This window comes from Microcaecilia unicolor, chromosome 3 (genome assembly GCF_901765095.1).
Source record: "Microcaecilia unicolor chromosome 3, aMicUni1.1, whole genome shotgun sequence".
NCBI classification, from domain to species: domain Eukaryota; kingdom Metazoa; phylum Chordata; class Amphibia; order Gymnophiona; family Siphonopidae; genus Microcaecilia; species Microcaecilia unicolor.
Genome location: NC_044033.1, coordinates 44,216,628 through 44,236,910, shown reverse-complemented (window position 1 = coordinate 44,236,910; position 20,283 = coordinate 44,216,628). Strand labels below are relative to the sequence as shown.

At 48.0% G+C, this 20,283-nt stretch overlaps 1 protein-coding gene across 1 annotated transcript in view; it reads right to left on the bottom strand.

Annotated features, from left to right (window-relative positions):
- EML6 (EMAP like 6) overlaps nt 1–20,283 on the bottom strand; it is a 744,128-nt gene that overhangs the window by 622,457 nt on the left and 101,388 nt on the right. The window contains 2 exon segments of the mRNA XM_030195849.1: nt 9,553–9,688; nt 10,478–10,663. Of these exon segments, the coding sequence (XP_030051709.1) occupies nt 9,553–9,688; nt 10,478–10,663 (322 nt within the window).

Below are 20,283 nucleotides of genomic sequence, written 5' to 3'. Positions count from 1 at the left end.
TGGTGCGTTTCCCGACAGCCACTCCCCTCCTGTTGGGATCAAAAGAAACAAACATTTGGGCGGACTGTCTGAATGGGCTTGTCCGCTCCAGATAGAAGGCCAATGCTTGTTTGCAGTCCAATGTGTGCAACTGGCGATCAGAAGGGCTGGTATGAGGACAGGGAAAGAATGTTGGCAAGACAATTGACTGGTTCAGATGGAACTCCGACACCACCTTCAGGAAGAACTTAGGGTGTGTGGAGGACTACTCTGTTATGATGAAATTTAGTATATGGAGCATGGGCTTCCAAGGCTTGAAGCTCACTAACTTGTGATATTTCCACCTCCTCTTGTGAGAGGAGGCTCCAACCTCTAGATCCCCGGTCCCTCTTTCACTCAGGGTGAGCTGGATTTTAGTATGCAGATTATATGCAAATTAGTCTCATACCCCTTTCGGCTCGGGGTGACCTGCTTCTCAGAAGGTAAACACAGTCAGGTCTCACCAACAGAATATTATTCATACAAAACTTTATTTCAGCCCCTAGGGCACACTTCCTTTAGCTCCACAATACTTTGGGGACTTCTATCCCCAGGCTTTTCAGCCTGCTTCTCTCAGTACAACAATACTTTGGGGACTTCCAACCCCAGGCTTTGCAGCCTGCCTCTCTCTGTACTTGGACACACAGTTCTTATACTTAAAGCTCAAGGGCCTTCTTACCCCAGCCAGTTTCCTTTTTTATACACACAGTTCACCACCAGTCCATAGGGCTCCACCAGTACTTTCCATGGGGATCTTTCTGCATCAGCTCCCAGCTCTCTGCTTCAGCTGCTAGCACTCCTCCTCCCTCTCACGAAGGTGGGGTATTAAGTGGTTAATGGCTAAACAGGACCCAGCCCATAACCTGCTGCACCTGTTTCCTCCTCCAGGACTCTCCACGGTCCTAGCTACCTCCTGCTATACATCCCCTTACTGGCTCCCTTTAGTGACTCACCCAGCCCTTCTCCCAGGACATTTTAGGGGAACCGCGCCCTCTAGGGGCCTAACCAGGGTAGGACAGCCTCATACTTATCACATACCCCCACCCTTAAATAATTGCTGCTCTAACTCAGCCACCCTCTAATCCTTCTCCACTGAGGAGCAGCAATTCTTCAAAGGAGGGCCTACACATTTCCAGGCTCATCCCCGCTCTATCCATGGGCCTCACCATCCCCCATCTAGGCTCCTCATCCCCCTCTTAGCACATCACATGGCCCGGGCCCTTCCCATTCACTAGGCCTTGAGGGGCTCTCACTGCAGCGGGCCCTACCTGACCCCTTCTCCTGCAGCCCCCTCCTACCCCTGGGCGCCCGACGTTACCATGATCCCTCCGAGGGAGGGGTCCCCTAGTTCGCCTAGGTCCCTTATCTTCCTCTTAGCACCTCACATGGCCCGGGCCCTTCCCTTTCACTGGGCGCCCGACGATACCATGATCCCTCTGAGAAAGAGGAAACCTGACGACTCCTCTCTTAGCACTTCACATGGCCCGGGCCCTTCCCTCTCACTAGAGCGCCCGACGATACCATGCTCCCACTAAGAAAGGCGCTTTGGGAGCAGGTCCCTTCTGACCCTCATTCCCTGCAAGTCCCAACACCTGGTTCTTAATGTCCATCTTTTAGATCTTCTCCATCGGCCATCGACCCAGGCAAGTGCTCTGGCCTTCCCTCTCCGGCTCCTCCGGCTTCTCAGGCCTCCAGCCTTCCTGGCCGTCCGATGGGATGCAGCCTGCAATCAAAAAAAAAAACATCCAAGTGTGGCCTGTTTACTCTCCTGGCCCCCACACTGGTGCTGCACCTCCTTGTGGGTGTGTGTGTTTGTGGCCTCCTCCATCCCCTACAGCCACTCCCAAGCCTCCACATCTTACAAATCCACCCTCACCTTCCTCCTAGGTACCCTTTACCTGGGGTAGGTGAGCAAAGTGCTTTTGCTAGTGTTGGCCCCCTCGACGGGCTTCTGGAACACGGCCTCTGGAACCTTCAAGGACACCTCCATCTCTCTTCAGTGGGGATACACCGACTGCCTGGATCTACACCCATCCTCCGCTCTCCCTTGGCTTCACCTTCCACCAGTAATCTTCCACTGCCAAGGGTAGTAGGGATCCTCTGATAGCCTTCATCCAGTGGTTGTTCAACAGTCAGGTCCCATCTGGGGTGCCATTTGTGATATCCCCACCTCCTCTTGTGAGAGGAGGCTCCAACCTCTAGATCCCCGGTCCCTCTTTCACTCAGGGTGAGCTGGATTTTAGTATGCAGATTATATGCAAATTAGTCTCATACCCCTTTCGGCTCGGGGTGACCTGCTTCTCAACAGATAAACACAGTCAGGTCTCAGCCCATAACAGGACCCAGCCCATAACCTGCTGCACCTGTTTCCTCCTCCAGGACTCTCCATGGTCCTAGCTACCTTATGCTATACATCCCCTTACTGGCTCCCTTTAGTGACTCACCCAGCCCTTCTCCCAGGACATTTTAGGGGAACCGCGCCCTCTAGGGGCCTAACCAGGGTAGGACAGCCTCATACTTATCACAGACTGTACGAGCTGAAGTAACAGCCACCAAGAAAATGACCTTCCAGGTCAAGTACTTCAGATGGCAGGAATTCATGGCTCAAAAGGCGCTTTCATCAGCTGGGTGAGAACGACGTTGAGATCCCATGACACTGGTGGAGGTCTGACAGGGGACTTTGACAAAAGCAAACCTCTCATGAAGCGAACAACTAAAGGCTGTCCAGAGATAGGCTTACCCTCTACATGATAATGGAAAGCACTAATTGCACTAAGATGAACTCTTACGGGGCTGGTCTTAAGACCAGACTCTGACAAGTGCAGAAGGTATTCAAGCAGGGTCTGTGTAGGACAAGAGCAAGGATCTAGGGCCTTGCTGTCACACCAGACAACAAACCTCCTCCATTTAAAAGAGTAACTCTTTTTAGTGGAATCTTTCCTGGAAGCAAGCAGGACTCGGGAGACACCCTCCAACAGACCCAAGGAGGCAAAGTCTACGCTCTCAACATCCAGGCCGTGAGAGCCAGGGACTGGAGGTTGGGATGCAGAAGCACCCCCTCGTTCTGAGAAATGAGGGTTGGAAAACACCAATCTCCACGGTTCTTCGGAGGACAACTCCAGAAGTAGAGGGAACCAGATCTGACGAGGCCAAAAGGGAGCGATCAGAATCATGGTCCCGCGATCCTGCTAGAGTTTCAGCAAAGTCTTCCCTACCAAGGGTATGGGAGGATACGCATACATGAGGCCCTTCCCCCAATAAAGGAGAAAGGCATCTGACGCTAGTCTGCCATAGGCCTGACGTCTGGAACAGAACTGAGGGACCTTGTGATTAGTCTGAGTAGCAAAGAGATCGACCAAGGGGGTGCCCCACGCTTGGAAGATCTGACGTACCAATCTCGAGCTGAGAGACCACTCGTGAGGTTGCATTATCCTGCTCAACCTGTCGGCCAGACTGTTGTTTACGCCTGCCAGATACGTGGCTTGGAGAAACATGCCATGACGGTGAGCCCAAAGCCACATCTGGACGGCTTCCTGACACAGGGGGCAAGATTCAGTGCCCTCCTGCTTGTTGATGTAATACATCGCAACCTGATTGTCTGTCTGAATTTGAATAATTTGATGGGACAGCCGATCCCTGAAAGCCTTTAGAGCATTCCAGACCGCTCGCAACTCCAGAAGATTGATCTGAAAACCGGTTTCCTGGAAGGACCAATGTCCTTGAGTGTGAAGCCCATCGACATGGGCTCCCCACCCAAATAGAGACGCATCTGTTGTCAGCACTTTTTGTGGCTGAGGAATTTGAAAGGGACGTCCCAACGTCAAATTGGATCGAATTGTCCACCAATGTAGGGGATTTGAGAAACCCTGTGGACAGCTGGATCGCGTCCTCTAGATCCCCGGCAGCCTGAAACCACTGGGAAGCTAGGGTCCATTGAGCCAATCTCATGTGAAGACGGGCCATGGGAGTCACATGAACTGTGGAGGCCATGTGGCCAAGCAATCTCAACATCTGCCAAGCTGTGATCTGCTGAGATGCTCGGACCCGGGAAACAAGAGACAGAAGGTTGTCTGCCCTCGTCTTGGGGAGGTAGGCATGAGCAGTCTGGGTGTCCAGCAGAGCTCCTATGAATTCTAGTCTTTGAACTGGAATAAGGTGGAACTTTGGATAATTTATCACAAACCCTAGTACCAGGAGTTGAAGTCATCTGCATGGACTGTAGAGCTCCTGCCTGCGAGGTGTTCTTCACCAGCCAATCGTCAAGATAGGGGAACACATGCACTCCCAATCTGCAAAGCGACGACGCTACAACCGCCAAGCATTTTGTAAACACTCTGGGCGCAGAGGCGAGACCAAAGGGTAGTACACAATACTGAAAATGCCGTGTCCCCAGATGGAATCGAAGATACTGCCTGTGAGCTGGTAGTATCGGGATGTGAGTATAAGCATCCTTTAAGTCCAGAGAGAATAGCCAATTGTTTTCCTGAATCATGGGAAGAAGGGTGCCCAGGAAAACCATCCTGAACTTTTCTCGGACCAGATATTTGTTCAGGGCCCTTAGGACTAGGATGGGACGCATCCCCCCTGTTTTCTTTTGAACAAGAAAGTACCTGGAATAGAATCCCAGCCCTTCCTGCCCCGGTGGCACGGGCTCGACCGCATTGGTGCTGAGAAGGGCGGAGAGTTCCTCTGCAAGTACCAGCTTGTGCTGGAAGCTGAAGGACTGAGCTCCTGGTGGGCAATTTGGAGGTGTGGATATCAAATTGAGGGTGTATCCTAGCCGGACTATTTGAAGAACCCAACGATCGGAGGTTACAAGAGGCCACCGTTGGTGAAAAAACTTTAACCTCCCCCCGACTGGTAGATCGTCCGACACGGACACTTTTATAGCGGCTATGCTCGCCTGGAGCCAGTCAAAAGCCCGTCCCTTGCTTTTGCTGAAAAGCTGCAGGGGCCTTTTGAGGCGCACGCTGTTGACGTGAACAAGCGCGCTGGGGCTTAGCCTGAGCAGGTTGTCGGGAAGGTGGATTGTACCTACGCCTAGTAGAAGCATAGGGAGCACTCCTCCTTCCCCCATAAAAACGTCTACCTGATGAGTTAGATGCTGAAGGCGTCCGGTGGGAGAGTTTGTCGAAGGCGGTGTCCCGCTGGTGGAGCTGCTCGACCACCTGTTCGACCTTCTCACCAAAAATATTATCCCCCCGGCAAGGAGCATCCACAATCCGCTGCTGGACTCTATTTTCCAGGTCAGAGGCATGCAGCCATGAGAGTCTGCGCATCACTATCCCTTGAGCAGTGGCCCTGGACGCCACATCAAAAGTGTCGTAAGCACCCCTGGACAGGAATTTTCGACACGCCTTCAGCTGCCTGACCACCTTCTGAAAAGGCTTGGCCTGCTTCGACGGGAGCTTATCGACCAAGTCCGCCAGCTGCCGCACATTGTTCCGCAAGTGGATGCTCGTGTAGAGCTGGTACGACTGAATCTTGGACACGAGCATAGCAGAATGATAGGCCTTCCTCCCAAAAGAGTCCAGAGTTCTAGACTCCCGCCCCGGAGGCGCCGAGGCGTAATCCCGAGAAATCTTGGCTCTCTTGAGAGCAGAATCCACAACGCCAGAGTGATGAGGTAACTGGGTCTTCATCAACTCTGGGTCCCTGTGGATCCTATACTGGGACTCAATCTTTTTGGGGATGGAGGGATTAGTTAATGGCTTCGCCCAGTTCGTCAGCAATGTCTGTTTCAGGACATTATGTAGAGGAACAGTGGACGATTCCTTAGGTGGCGAAGGATAGTCCAGGACCTCGAACATCTCGGCCCTGGGCTCATCCTCAGTAACCACAGGCAAGGGAATGGCCGTAGACATTTCCTGGACAAAGGAAGAGAAAGACAGACTCCCAGGGGGAGAAAGATTTAAAGGAGTAGGATCAGAAGGAAGACCACAAGACTCCTCTTCAGAGAAATATCTTGGCTCTTCTTCTGCTTACCACGAGGCCTCCCCTTCGGTATCGGACACGAGTTCTCTGACTTCAGTCCGAAGCCGTGCCCGTCTCGACGCCGAGAAACCATGTCCTCGATGGCGATGCCAAGAAGAAGACTCCCGTACCACCGGCGACGAAGCTCCCTCCAGCGACGTCGATGGGGAGTCAACCTGGGTGGCAGCCGAAGCCGATGCCGCAAGCAGTAACATAGTAACATAGTAGATGACGGCAGAAAAAGACCTGCATGGTCCATCCTGCCCAAGACAAACTCATATGTGTATACCTTACCTTGAATTTGTACCTGTCCTTTTCAGGGCACAGACCGTATAAGTCTGCCCAGCAGTATTTCCCGCCTCCCATCATCGGCTCTGGTACAGACCGTATAAGTCTGCCCTCCCTATCCTAGCCTCCCAACCACCAAACCCTCTTCCCCCCACCTGCTCCGCCACCCAATTTCAGCTAAGCTTCTGAGGATCCATTCCTTATGCACAGGATTCCTTTATGCATATCCCACGCATGTTTGAACTCCGTTACCGTTTTCATCTCCACCACCTCTCGCGGGAGGGCATTCCAAGCGTCCACCACCCTCTACCGGCGTCGCAGTCCGCACCACGGGCGGGGAACCGACCGCCGCATCTCTCAACGGTACCGACGGCAAGCACCACCGGTACCGGAACAGATGGTCGCAGCAGCCCTTCCAGAATCCCTGGAAGGATGGCTCGGAGGCGCTCGTCTAAAGTGTCTGTCGAGCAAGGCTATGGGGTCAGTACAGGCAACAAAGTCAGAATCTGCCTGGGGTGCGGAGGCAGTACCGGGCTGTCCGGAGAACAGCGCATCGACACCTCCTATATGGAGGGTGAGCAGTCCTCCCAGCGTCGACGCTTCACGGGTGCTGAATCCTTCGGCGTCCCGGAGCTCTCGGTACCGTGACGGGAAGGTGACTGATGACGATGCTTCTTTGCCTTCGCACGAAGCACGTCACCGGTACCTCCCCGCACCGACGAGGACGTGGAATCCACACGCCTCCTCTGGGCCGGGTCCGAAAGAGGTCGGTCCTGGGGGACCTGTACTGCAAGAGCCCTCGAGGCAGGTGGAGACCTATTCGATGGCTCACTGCTGCCAGCATGAGAAGGTCTCTGGACAGCCATTACCTGCACTCCTGACGTCGATGCACTCTCCGGTGCTGACATCGATACCGTCCCCGATGATCTCGGTACCGCTACCGACGTCGACGCCAAAGGACTGGGCATGGCTCGGAACAGGTGCTCCCAATGAGCAAATTTCGACGCTTGGGTCCGCTTTTTTTAAGCGAAGACACAGAGTACAAGCGTCGGGACGATGACCAGCCCCAAGACACTGAATACAAGAAGCATGTGGATCAGTGGCTGAGATTGCCCGGCTGCATCGCATGCACTTCTTGAAGCTGCTGGCGATCTTCGAGGTCATGGTCGGAAAAATCGCAGCGGCGAAGTCAAAATCCACAATGGTGCCAAAAGAAGGGCACAAAAAAAAGGAAAAAACTCGTACGGGCGGCCAAAATGGCTGCTCACGACAACAAAAGGAAACTTACAGGGGAAAAACTAAGAAATAAAGGAAGTTAACTTTTTTTTTCCAAAAAGAACGACAAAACACGAGAGACTTGCTCAGAAAACAATGAAAAGCGGCGAAAACCGCGAAAACGCTGTGAGGGCTCTCTCTGGGGTGCAGAACAGCTGAAAAACAGCCGCACTGAGCCGCGGAAAAAAAGAGACTAAGGCACGTTCGCACTACGGGCGGGAAGACGGCCACGCATGCGCGGTGCATGCACGTGCGCGCGAGGGCTCTAGCAAGCTTTGTTGCTAGGAAGATTTCTGATCCTGGGGCTGCCGTCGCACGTCACCCATATGTGAGAACAAGCAACATGCTTGTCCTCGGAGAATATATATCACTCCACACAAACTGCAAAAATTTGATTCTGAGGCTTCCTCTCTATGTTGGAGACAGTACCTTCTGGCATATGTGGTTGGACTGCATTAAGATTCAGCATTTATGGGACACAGCTGGATGATTGGTAATCGTATATCTTCTACTAACTATGCTCATAATTATGAGATTGCCATGTTACACATACAGATTGACAACACAATTCAGATTCTGGATACGTCTTTTTCTCGTTTTTACTTTTGGCAGCCCAACTGGTCCTAGCAACAGGTTGGAAGCGACCAAATCCTCCCACAGTGGTGGAATGGATTACTAAATTGCATCATATTATTGAGGGTGAGAGGTTTTGAGCAATATTGCAGGGTCATTTGAAGCGGTGGGAGAGGCAATGGGCACCTTCAATTACATTTCTTGCCACAGATCCTACTACCTGGAGACTCTCTTTGACGTAACATGTCTTGGACTTCTCCAATGCTTTCATCAGCTCTGTTGCCACCTGTTTGCCTCAAGCAGTTAATTTCCCCCCCCCCCATAACTTTTTATTGGGGGGGGGGGGGGGTCCTATCATAACACTAGTTTTGATTCTTTTCCCAAGGATCTATTGATACTTTGATGAGAGGTATTTGTGTTTTTTTCCTGTTTTCCTATTGTTATAGTTTTATTGGCTGTTTCTATAAGCCTAACAGTTTGATATGGTAATGTTCTCATTGTTGTGCTGCTGCATAAAAAAACTTTAATAAAAAGTGAATTATTAAAAAAAAAAAAGTCAACAGGTGTTACTGCCAAAACAAAATCATTTACAGTTACAACTTGATTACACATGTAACATAGTAACATAGTAGATGACGGCAGATAAAGACCTGCATGGTCCATCCAGTCTGCCCATGACAAACTCATATGTGTATACCTTACCTTGAATTTGTACCTGTCCTTTTCAGGGCACAGACCATATAAGTCTGCCCAGCAGTATTTCCCGCCTCCCAACCACCAGTCCCGCCTCCCATCACCGCCCCCGGTACAGACCGTATAAGTCTGCCCTCCCCTATCCTCGCCTCTCAACCACCACCCCCTCTTCCCCCCAACTGCTCCGCCACCCAATCTCAGAAGCTTAGCTGAAATTGGGTGGCGGAGCAGTTGGGGGGAAGAGGGGGTGGTGGTTGGGAGGCGAGGATAGGGGAGGGCAGACTTATACGGTCTGTACCAGAGCCGGTGATGGGAGGCGGGACTGGTGGTTGGGAGGCGGGAAATACTGCTGGGCAGACTTATATGGTCTGTGTCCTGAAAAGGACAGGTACAAATTCAAGGTAAGGTATACACATATGAGTTTGTCATGGGCAGACTGGATGGACCATGCAGGTCTTTATCTGCCGTCATCTACTATGTTACTATGTTAAGTAAACAGGCCTCCTTAGAAATAATGGTAACTGCAGTAAATAGTTTGCATTATCCTGTGTTAACACACAGTGATGCAATAGTGCACTTTAGTGAATCAGCCAATAAGTGAAGACTATATTTCTTCTATTCTAAAATTAAATATCACAGAGTTTTATAAAATGCAACAATGTAGAAGCATAAATGTGTTTTGTCTATGAAAGTCCAATATGTGAAGCAAAAAGAATAGTACCATGTACTTACCTTTGTATCCTTGTTCAGTCTCCCTGAGATCAATTTTAGTAATTGGCTTGAAATCACTGTCCCATAATCTTATGCACCCATCTCTTCCACCAGTAGCAAAACCTTCCTCACAGCCATACATGCTAAATATTCCAGCCTGTTAAACAATAATTTATGTTACATTACAGTTTATTTTATAATTATGTAGGATGAAGGAAGTGTAGCTCCCAACAGCTAGTCAAGTTGGGGGGGGGGGGGGGGGGGGGGAGGTAACAAGATAACTATATATAACATTTTCCCTAAAAGTACCTGCCCATCCAGCACTATCCCTAGTAACATACAAATGCTCTCACACAAATTAACAATGTTCTGTTCAAAGACAGTTCAACTGACTCAGTGTGTATATCGGGGGTAGAGCATGTAGAATAGATGGCCTGGGGAACAGGAACTGAGAATTTGTAGAGCAAAAGCAGGCTTAGGAAAAGAAATAATGTAAAGGAATAGACCATTTTAGTTATATGAATCGTTCTGAATATGCAAGAGCAGCTAGGCCGACTAAAAGAACCCTCCAAGCTGGCTGTGTCATGAGAGGGAGACTCTCCCTTTACCCAGTGTACTGGTCATTTTGTCTGGCAATGGTCTTGGCTCTCACATTGCAGTTCTTTTACCAAAGTGGTCCCCACTTGAAAAATGATGAAGATTACTGAGCTGGACTTACAGGGGTAAAACACTCACTCCACTTGTATTGAAATCTAACTAAAACATCACACATTGATATCTATCTATTAAAAACTTTTTATATCATTTGAATCCTGATGCACTAAAGAGTTTTTTCAATGTTGAGAATGAACAGCATGTTGCTGCTTTTCTCCTGCCTAGACATGATATATTTAGCTATAATTTGTACATATCTATGCCAATGTATATTCACATATTTAATACTTACGCTATGAGCTCCTTGGATCGTACGAACCAAATTCAACCCTTTCCAGACATAGATATCGCCATTTAAAGCACCTGAGTATGTGATGTCATCTCTTGCACATGCCAAGCAGAGGATGGTTTGAAGATCCCCAGTTTTTCCAAATATACCTCTTTTGGCAGTAAGGGCATTTCCACATAGCATCCAAAACTGAAGAACACAAATCAAACTGTAAGAGAACATTTTAAAAGTAGGCTGATCCTAAGTTTTCACAGTTTAAATTGTAACACCACTAGCTCTTCAGAATGCAGTTCATTTTGTTTTCCAGGACTTAGTTCATACAAACTTCTATTTCATGAATCTTTCTTGCAGCTTGAAAACAAATACCAGAGGCTAATATTTTCAGATACTCAACCACTCATAAGCTTCCTAAATTTTACAGAAGATAAACACCAGAGATTATGTAAATTATACTGGGGCCTATACAATAAACTTTAATGTGCACAGTAGAGACTTCTTATGTGTGCTAAAAGGGTAAATTAGACCTTACCTGCTAATTTGCTTCCCTTTAGTCCCTCCGGACCGGCCCAGAATGTGACTGATAGGATTTTGCACGCCTTCCAGCATGTGGAGACTGAGAAAGAAAGCTGTGACTCTAGCAAGCCAATAAGAGCCCTTGCCAGCTAGAGGAAGATCCAGTAATAAAGTACCAAAGCAGAAGTAAAGCCAAAGAAGAAAAAACAAACTGTGCATCCAAAAAACATGAGCAGCCAGCACATTGCCAACAAAGGGTGAGTGCCTATAAACATATCATGGTCCTTCAAAACGGGACATCTCAGTAAAAACAGAACAACATTTCTGTTATTTATCTATTTATATAATCTTTTGTAATCGAAAACACAAACTAGCAACCCAGCTCCAAACAAAGAAAAAAAACTCAAAAACACAGATATGTGAAGGGAGGGAAATGGGCCGGTCCGGAGGGACTAAAGGAAAGCAAATTAGCAGGTAAGGTCTAATTTACCCTTCCTTAGCGTCCCTCCGGACCGGCCCAGAATGTGGCTGATGGGAAGTAGCAAAGCAGTGAAATTATGGGAGGGACCCTAGCAGCCCCACCGACAAAACGCGCGCTCCAAAAGCAACCTGACAATGCAGTGGCGTAGCCAGAAGGCAATTTTTGGGTGGGCCAACAGGTCAGATGGGTGGGCACCAGGGTTGCCAACGTTTTGAAATTGAAAAACTTGCCACCTGATGCCCCACCCCATGCTCCACCTCTACCCCACTCTCAATAACTTCAATGAGGGTAGCAGTGCAGGCTTCAGTGACTGCAGGCCACATTGAGGGCTAGGGGGAAGTACAAGAGATTGCACTCTTCAGCCTCCATTGAGCCTTGGTCCCCTAACACACATACTTAGCCTGTATAGCAAGACCAAACACTTTTCAACACATGTTTCTAGTTACACGCTATAGAAACAATCCCAGAACGTATAGTCTAGTATTAAAGGCAAATAAATTCTGCATCCACAGAACCCCCTGACACCACCCCCCTCCCAATAGGTGCAGAGCAGAATTAGGACATTTCCCCATAAAACTCACCATACTCTCAACAGCCACCATATATAGTAAATAAAACAATCTTTAAAACAAAATGTCACTCATAACCTAGAGCAAATCTACGATGCCAGCACTAACTTCCAAAACAAGGATCCTACCTATGAAAAAGGCATTGCCCTACATATTACAGTGGGGCCCTAAAATATCAATATGTCTATTGGGAAAACTGAACAAACCAAAATTACTACAGAAGGCTACATAGAAAATTCATACTAACAGAATACCTCAGTCACACACATGGACCAAAAATGCCAAATATAGAATAATCGACTACAAATTATAAACATAAATGTAACCAAAACCCCAAGAAGCCAGACCTTGCATGTAATACAATACCAGAGAAACAGAAAGAAATGCATTTCCTCCTGTGCAAAATGTAAAGAAGGGATGGTGTTAGAAGAATGCAACTGGAGCAATTGCTCTTGGTCCCCTGGCCAGAGAGAGCCGCAAGCATGATGGAAGCTGAAGGCAGTGCAGCCTGCTGATGGGTTTTGGGGTTCCCTCCCAAATTTATGGCCTGGGCTGCAGCCATGTCTAACACCAGCTCTGGCAAGATGTACATTCCAAATCTGACACATTCTAATCACAAAATAGAAAATAAAATTATTTTTCAAATCAGCGTGGTCCTAGTCTCTGGTTTCTGCTTTCCTCAGTCTTAATTCACTCACTAGGTCTCCAGTCTATTTGTCATGCCTTCTCTCTCCATGTCCACAATCCATCTCCCATCTCTGTGTCCCCAAAGTTCCTTGTCCAGTATCTCCACTGTGTTCAAAATCCTGCATCCATCACCCTTTTATCCCCTACCCATGTCCAACATCACCCCTTGTGTCCCTATGCCCTCCCATATCCAGTATCTCCCTTCTGAGTTCCTATTCTCCCCTATATCTAGTATCTCTCCCATGTCCATATACCCCTCCCTCCCAGTGTCCAGCATAGCCTCTCTATTCCCAAATTCCCCCCTCTCTGTCAGGCATTGCCCCTCTGTGTTCATATGCCATCCCCATACAGCATCTCAGATCTGTTTCTGTATGTCCCTTTCTCCCTCACCCACACCAATGTCTCTCTTTCCTCTGCGATCCCACCTATCCAGCTTCTCTCCTTCCTTCCAGCTTTTGACTCTTTCTCCCACTGTGAGTTAAAAATTTGTCTCCCTCTTCCTTCATCCCCTTGACCTGTCATCTCTCTCCCTTCCCTCTAATCTCTCCCCCTACTACAGCACCTCTGTTCCTTCCCTCAAGCCTCCCCTGCAAGCCTTCCGTCCAGCCTCTACCCCCCCCCCATAGGTCCAGCACTTCCCTTCATTCTAGCCTGCCCCCCCTTGCAGGTCCAGCAACTTCCTTCCTTTCCTCCAGCCCCCAGCCTCTCCCCCTTGTAGGTCCAGCACCTCTCTCCTTCCCTCCGTCATCCTCCCCCCCTTGCAGGTCCATTACCTCTCTCCGTTGCCTCCAGCTCCCCCCCCCCAATAAATCCAGCACCTCTCTCCCTTGCCTCAGCCAGCCACTTCCCCCCTTGCAGGTCCCAAACCTCTCTCCCTTCCGTCCAGCCAGTTAGCCTTCTCTCCACCCCCCTCCTCCTTTGCAGGTCCAGAACCTCTCTGCCTTCTCTCCAGCCAACCCCCCCCCCCCCCCCCCCCACTTTTGTAGGTCTAGAATCTCTTTCCTTTCCTTTCCCTTCTCTTCAGCCTCCAGTCGCCCTCCCCCCACAGGTGCAGCCACTGTTTCCCTGCCTACCCCTCTCTCCCATCCTGTAACATCTCTCTCATGTACAGTTGTCTGCCACAGCCTTAAACCAGGATGTATTTCTGACACTGCAATTACCTCTTCCAGCTAGTCTCACTCTCATCCAACATAGTCTGCCCAAACCCTTTAAAATACCTTGTGAATTCTTCTCTATGGCTTTTACTCAGAACACTTCAAACAACCAACACATTGCTTTTTGGCAGCTTCTCAAACCATGGCAGTTCCTTAATATCTTTATCTAAAATCTGCAACAGCATACAAATTCCTACCTCATTTCAGGATCTGGCAATGAAGTCTCAAACATTCCCATTTCTGTGTTTTACCTCTTGAAACTGTCCTGTAGTTTTCTAGCTGTTATTCTTGTTTGTCTTATTTGCTTGCTTTCTCCACAAACAGTTTGGATTTTTCTTCTTCCATTTACCAGCAGACTGCTAATTGGTTCCACTTGGCTTAATTACCAGCTGTGTTCTGAACTCCTGCAAGTACAGCCACTCACTCCTAGTTCGCCCCGCAGGTCTGCATTACTTCGTCCTTTTCCCTCCCTCACTCTCACTGTGCTGCAGATGGCCACGAGCGGAGCGAGGCTGAGCACGCCGCCACGCAAAGCCACGTCATACGATCATACGAGCTGTGCAACGGGACCTGCATTTCAGTGCTGACTGCCGAGTCTGGACGGAGCCTGGAGTGGAGATCAGCTGAGCGGGTGCCGTCTTCCGGTGGTACGCTAAGCGGTTGCGATCGTGATGAAAACATGTGAAAAAAGGCTGCTGCATTGGGCGGGCCTGAGCCGAAATTGGGTGCCCCTGTGACAATGACTGATGACGTCTAAACGGTAGTGCTTAGAAAAAGAATGCAAAGACGACCAGGTTGCCGCCCTACAAATGTCTTCTGGAGGCACTAAACAACGCTCTGCCCAAGAGGCTGCTTGACCTCTTGTAGAGTGAGCCTTAACATGTTCTGGAACAGGTTTCCCAGAAAGAAGATAAGTCGAAGCAATCATTTCTTTAAGCCAACGAGAAATAGTGGGCTTAGAAGCCATGAACCCCTTGCGCGCACTGCCAATTAGAACAAACAAACGATCAGAACGCCGGAAGACATCAGTAGACTTAATATTGTGTTTTAACACCCATTTGACATCCAAACACTTCAAAAGCCCCTGCTCCTCCGAGCCGGAAAAAGAGACTAACACAGGCAAGACCACAGGCTGAGAAACATGAAACCGAGTTACTACCTTGGGGAGAAAAGAAGGAACTGGCCGCAACACTTTTTTTTTTGTGAGGAGGGCAGAAGAGAATAAAACAGAGAGAATTGCTGCCTGTCAGCAGAGAGCCCGGGGTGAGGCGGGGACCTTGCAGTAAGGTATGCCCCTAAAGCTGACATCCTCAGTCAGACACTCCCTCCCAGCTCAACTGGCCATCAGCCCAGGAGCGCTCTCAGTGGCCTTGAATCCAAGAGCTGGAGAGAAGCTGTCCATCCACCTGCTGCAGATAGAGATATACTAAATGACAGAGGGGCTGGCCGTCTGCTTTACTGCCAAGAGTTCCGTTATCTCTATCTCCACCTGCTGGTAGATGGACACAACCCACCAGTTCCTGGATTCATCTGTTGTTTGGAAGGAAGGATCATTTCCACCTCACTATACCTATAAAAAAAATGGATAACCTGCTGTTTTTGTCTCATCTATGCACATAAATCATCACGCTATTCATTTTCTTTAGAATCCATTATTTGCTTTGCATCAATTATTCAGGACATCCATATATATCCAGAAATTCAAAATATGCTCCATTGAGTCTAGATTTAAAAACTGTATTTTATCATGGAATCTTCAACAGCCAATGTGTACGTTCCTTTTAAACATTTTTTCTATACTGCCTTTTAATACCTTCATGGGTTTGTAATGATTCTGCTAGATAGAGGCAACTGTATATAACTTGCCTTCTCTTGATCTAGATAGCGTTTGTCCTACTTCTCTTGAACATTTCACAGTGTTTCACTGTACCCTCTACATGTACTGTTTCACATGAGCATCCTCGCCTCACATTTCACCTATATTCTCCCATGCTGTTATTTCACTTCCTATTCACAACACATGTTCATTTATCTTTACTCCCCTTCTTTCACTCTTTGTTTTTCTAGTTACTAATCTTTCTTTTACGTTTCTGACCTTTCTTCTTTACTCTACCCTGTTCGTTGTTCACATGGAGGGGCATAATCGAACGGGGTGCCCAAGTTTTCACAAGGGCGTCCTCGCAGAACAGCCCCGCGAAGGGGTGGGGAAACCCGTATTATCAAAACAAGATGGGTGTCCATCTTTTTTTTTTGATAATACAGTCGGGGACGCCCAAATCTCAACATTTAGGTTGACTACTTAGAGATGGTCGTCCCCGTTTTTTGGCGATAATGGAAACCTATGATGCCCATCTCAAAAACGACCAAATCCAAGCCCTTTGGTCGTGGGAGGAGCCAGAATTCGTAGTGCAGTGGTCCCCCTGACATGCCAGGACCCCACCGAGCACCCTAGGGGGCACTGCAGTGGACTTCACAAATTGCTCCCAGGTACTTAGCTCCCTTACCTTGGGTGCTGAGCCCCCCAAAACCCACTCCCCACAACTGTACATCACTGCCATAGCCCTAAGGGGTGAAGGAGGGCACCTACATGTGGGTACAATGGGTTTCGGGTGGGTTTTGGAGGGCTCACATTTACCACCACAAGTGTAACAGGTAGGGGGGGATGGGCCTGGGTCCACCTGGCTGAAGTGCACTGTACTCACTAAAACTGCTCCAGGGACCTACATACTGCTGTCAGGGAGCTGAGTATGATATTTGAGGATGGCAAAAAAAAACATTTTAAGGTTTTTTAGGGTGGGAGGGGGTTGGTGACCACTGGGGGAGTAAGGGGAGGTCATCCCCGATTCCCTCCGGTGGTCATCTGGTCAGTTCAGGCACCTTTTCACGGCTTGGTTGCAAGAAAAAATGGACCAAGTAAAGTTGGCCAAGTGCTCGTCAGGGATACCCTTCTTTTTTCAAATTATTCATTTTATATTACATTTATGTCCAATACATAAATGGGAAAGAAAAGAGAAAATATCAATTAAATCAAACATTAAGGAAAAATATCATCTTTGTTAGTCTACATTATTGTCCACAATTGGGGGATCCAAGATCAGAAAAACAATCTCAAAGAAAATAAGAAAAACACGGAATGATTAATCTTACAATTCATATTTTCTGAGGGAGGAAGGTTAATCGGTAATTGCAGCCGGTACAGTGGTAACTTAAAGGAAGTTGCTGCAGAGGGTTCTTCATCTGTTCTTTTAACTCCACAAACTCTTGTAATTTCCTGGGTTCAACAAATAAGTAATCAGGAAATAAAACACTTACAAGGGAATCGCTCTAGGAAGGTCCCACCTAGGGCAATGATTCTTGGCTTCAAAGCCAAGAGTTCACACCTCCTAGTCTGCAATTCCCTTGATATGTCAGGAAATATATTTATCTTTGAACCCAAAAAAACCATCAGCCATATGTTGGAAATACAATTTCAAAACATTGTTCCTATCTAAATCAAAGGCAAAAGTCACTAATAATATAACTCTATATACAGGGTATTTTAGGAAAATTTATCTTTCTCAAGTTATTTTTCCTTAATTGGTTCTCCAGAAGTTCCAATTTTTTACAAGAAACATAAATTGTCCTTCATTACCAGATTAACTGATTTTCATAGAGAAATCATTTCCGAAATCAAAGTCTTTATTTTTTTATCTTGGACTTCCACTTTGTTAGATAAGTATTGATATAATCACATATTTATTCCTAAAAAATTTTTGACATCTGAAGAAGAGAGTTATTCACACTCTGCAGCACTTCCCATAGTGCGTCCATTGTGACATTGTTTGGCTTCACCAGGTCCAATTTCTCCACAGAAACTGCTCCAGATATCTTCGAGGGCAGAGCTCACTCTCCGATCCCCCAGTTGGTTTATTATCCGGAGTCAATGCTGCGCCAGGACCTCCTCGGATCGCGTGAAAATCCTAACCCACTTCGGGCATTTCCACTGTCGACCTCCATAGCGAAGCGTTACTGTTTCCGGGTCTTGGAGAGGTCATGCCAACAGGGGGACTCAAAGTCACTCCCTCTCCACTGAGATTCGGCAATAAAGCCTTGCTGCTCCCCGAAGCAGGAACTGCTATCACCGACGTTATGACCCCGAATCTCTCCAAAGTAGACTGAGAAGTGGTGGGAACCCCAGCCGTGTTCGAGGAGGGCAACACCACGGCTTTGCCTTTCTTCTTCCCCATTCTCTGGGGAGCGCGCCTACTTCTTCAGGTATTCTGGTGTAAAACAGGAACTCAACTAACGTACATCCTCCCTCGATGCCATCTTGGATCCTCCAGTTTGGGACACTCTTTGTCTGGTTTCTCCTCAGAGGCCTGTCTGATATGGGTAACCCTTCAGCATAGCCCTCTGAGTCATTGAAACACGGAAGCCCCTCCACCACTTACAAGGTGGTATCCCTTCGGAGGGGGCCCTTCTTTTTTCCACTATCAGCCGAGGACGCCCATCTCTTAATCATGCCCCAGCCCCAACTTCGCACAGTGCCGACATGCCCCCGTGAACTCTGGTTGTCCCCACAAAGGCAAGCAGTTGAGGACGCCCAAAATCGGCTTTCGATTATGCTGATTTGGGCGACCCTGAGAGAAGGACAACCATCTCCCGATTTGTGTCGGAAGATGGGCGCCCTTCTCTTTCGAAAATAACCCTGATAGTCTGCACATCTCATTATGCAGTCTGACATCATCACCAGACTCCTTCTCCCCTCCTTGGCGCATTTTCCAGACTTAAATATCACATACACGATCCACTTCACTCATTGCTGTTTCAGCAGAACTTTACTCAGCGTTTACCGACTGCACTTTATTATAAAGGTAACTTTTGTCTCTTTTTCCTACGGCGTGTTCATTTTGATGGTCTTCATGGTTTTATCTTTTTCCCTCAGTTTTTCTTTTATATATTCCCACTGTCATTTTGGTCTTCATTATTTTACTCCTTTGTATTGTAGTATTTTTTCCCTAACTATACAGCTCCCGTCAGTGCATGATATTTCTCTGTTCACCAGTACCTTTCACAGTTTCCCTCTGTTCTTTATTTTTCATTTCAATTGGCGCATCTTTTTCATCATTTTTTATCCTTTTTCTCCTCTCCTTTTGGCTTACTGCACTTTTCCCTCTTCACACACCGTTGTCGTCAATTGACGACAACTCTCAATCCAAGCCATAATTCTTATTTACTAGCTCCTTTTACAGCTTTTTCTGTGCACCATTTTTCTTTTTATTTGGATCGCTGGTGCATGTGCTTCTCCTTCAATAACCGCAGTTTCTGTTTTAATATGCAACGTTTTTTTATACAATTCCACTTGTTCTCTCCTACGTCTTCCGATACCGCCTTGCACAGGTATTTCTCTTCACACTTCAGCTACCTCTTTGTTGTTTATCTTTCAACACTACAGCACCTCCTATCTATTGGCATACCACCTATATTCCTCTCACTTTCACTCTTACTTTGCTTTGTCTATGGACTGCCCCGTACTGTTTGGACTGCCTCTGCCCATTGACTGCCCCTTTACGATCAAGATAGTGCCAAGGTGATCTGTAAATATATTCAGAGGGACAATCCATATAGTGCGCCCCTGAATATCCCAGTCAGCAGCACTTATCAAGTTAATAGGTACCACTAACTTAAATGCTTCTGAGTCTTAACCCGAATATGTGAAGCAGCTCAATACTGCAGCTTAAATATATACCGACACGTATTCAAAGTAAGCAGGCAGGACCCTCTCCCGCCCACTTAAATCGCTTACCACTGCCTAACCTCCAATATTTAGAGACAATAAAGCGTGCAGTGCCACTGAATATCATCTCTGACCAGCTCCGGAAAAAGTGGGCAAAAAGTGGGCAAGTCAGGAGCAGTACAGGGTGGCGGTGATAGGAAGGAGCCTAGGATTATGTGGGTGCTGGCAATATTTAGTGCCGGGACCTGCATAGCTAAGTGGGTTAATTTAGGGAACAGCTCAAAAGCTATGCGGACCACAGTATTGAATATAGTCCAGGACCCGCATAACTCTTTTACCTTTAACCCCTTCCCCCTCGATTGCCTCCCAGGCCTCCAAAATAGCCCCCCACCCCCCAACCATCAAAGGCCCTTCCTCTACCCCCTGAATGAGCCCCCCCCCCCAATGTCCCTGGTGGTTTGTGGGGGTCGATGTGAGAGGGAAGCCCACTCCTAACCCTTGCAAAGTCCCTTAGAAAACAGCTGCCACCACCTCTTGTGGCAGCCATTTTCAAAGGCCAGCCACAAGGAGCAGGCGCAAGGGGGCTTTGCTTCTTCCCCCAGTGACCCCCACAGACCACCAGGGACATAGTAACATAGTAGATGACGGCAGAAAAAGACCTGCACGGTCCATCCAGTCTGCCCAACAAG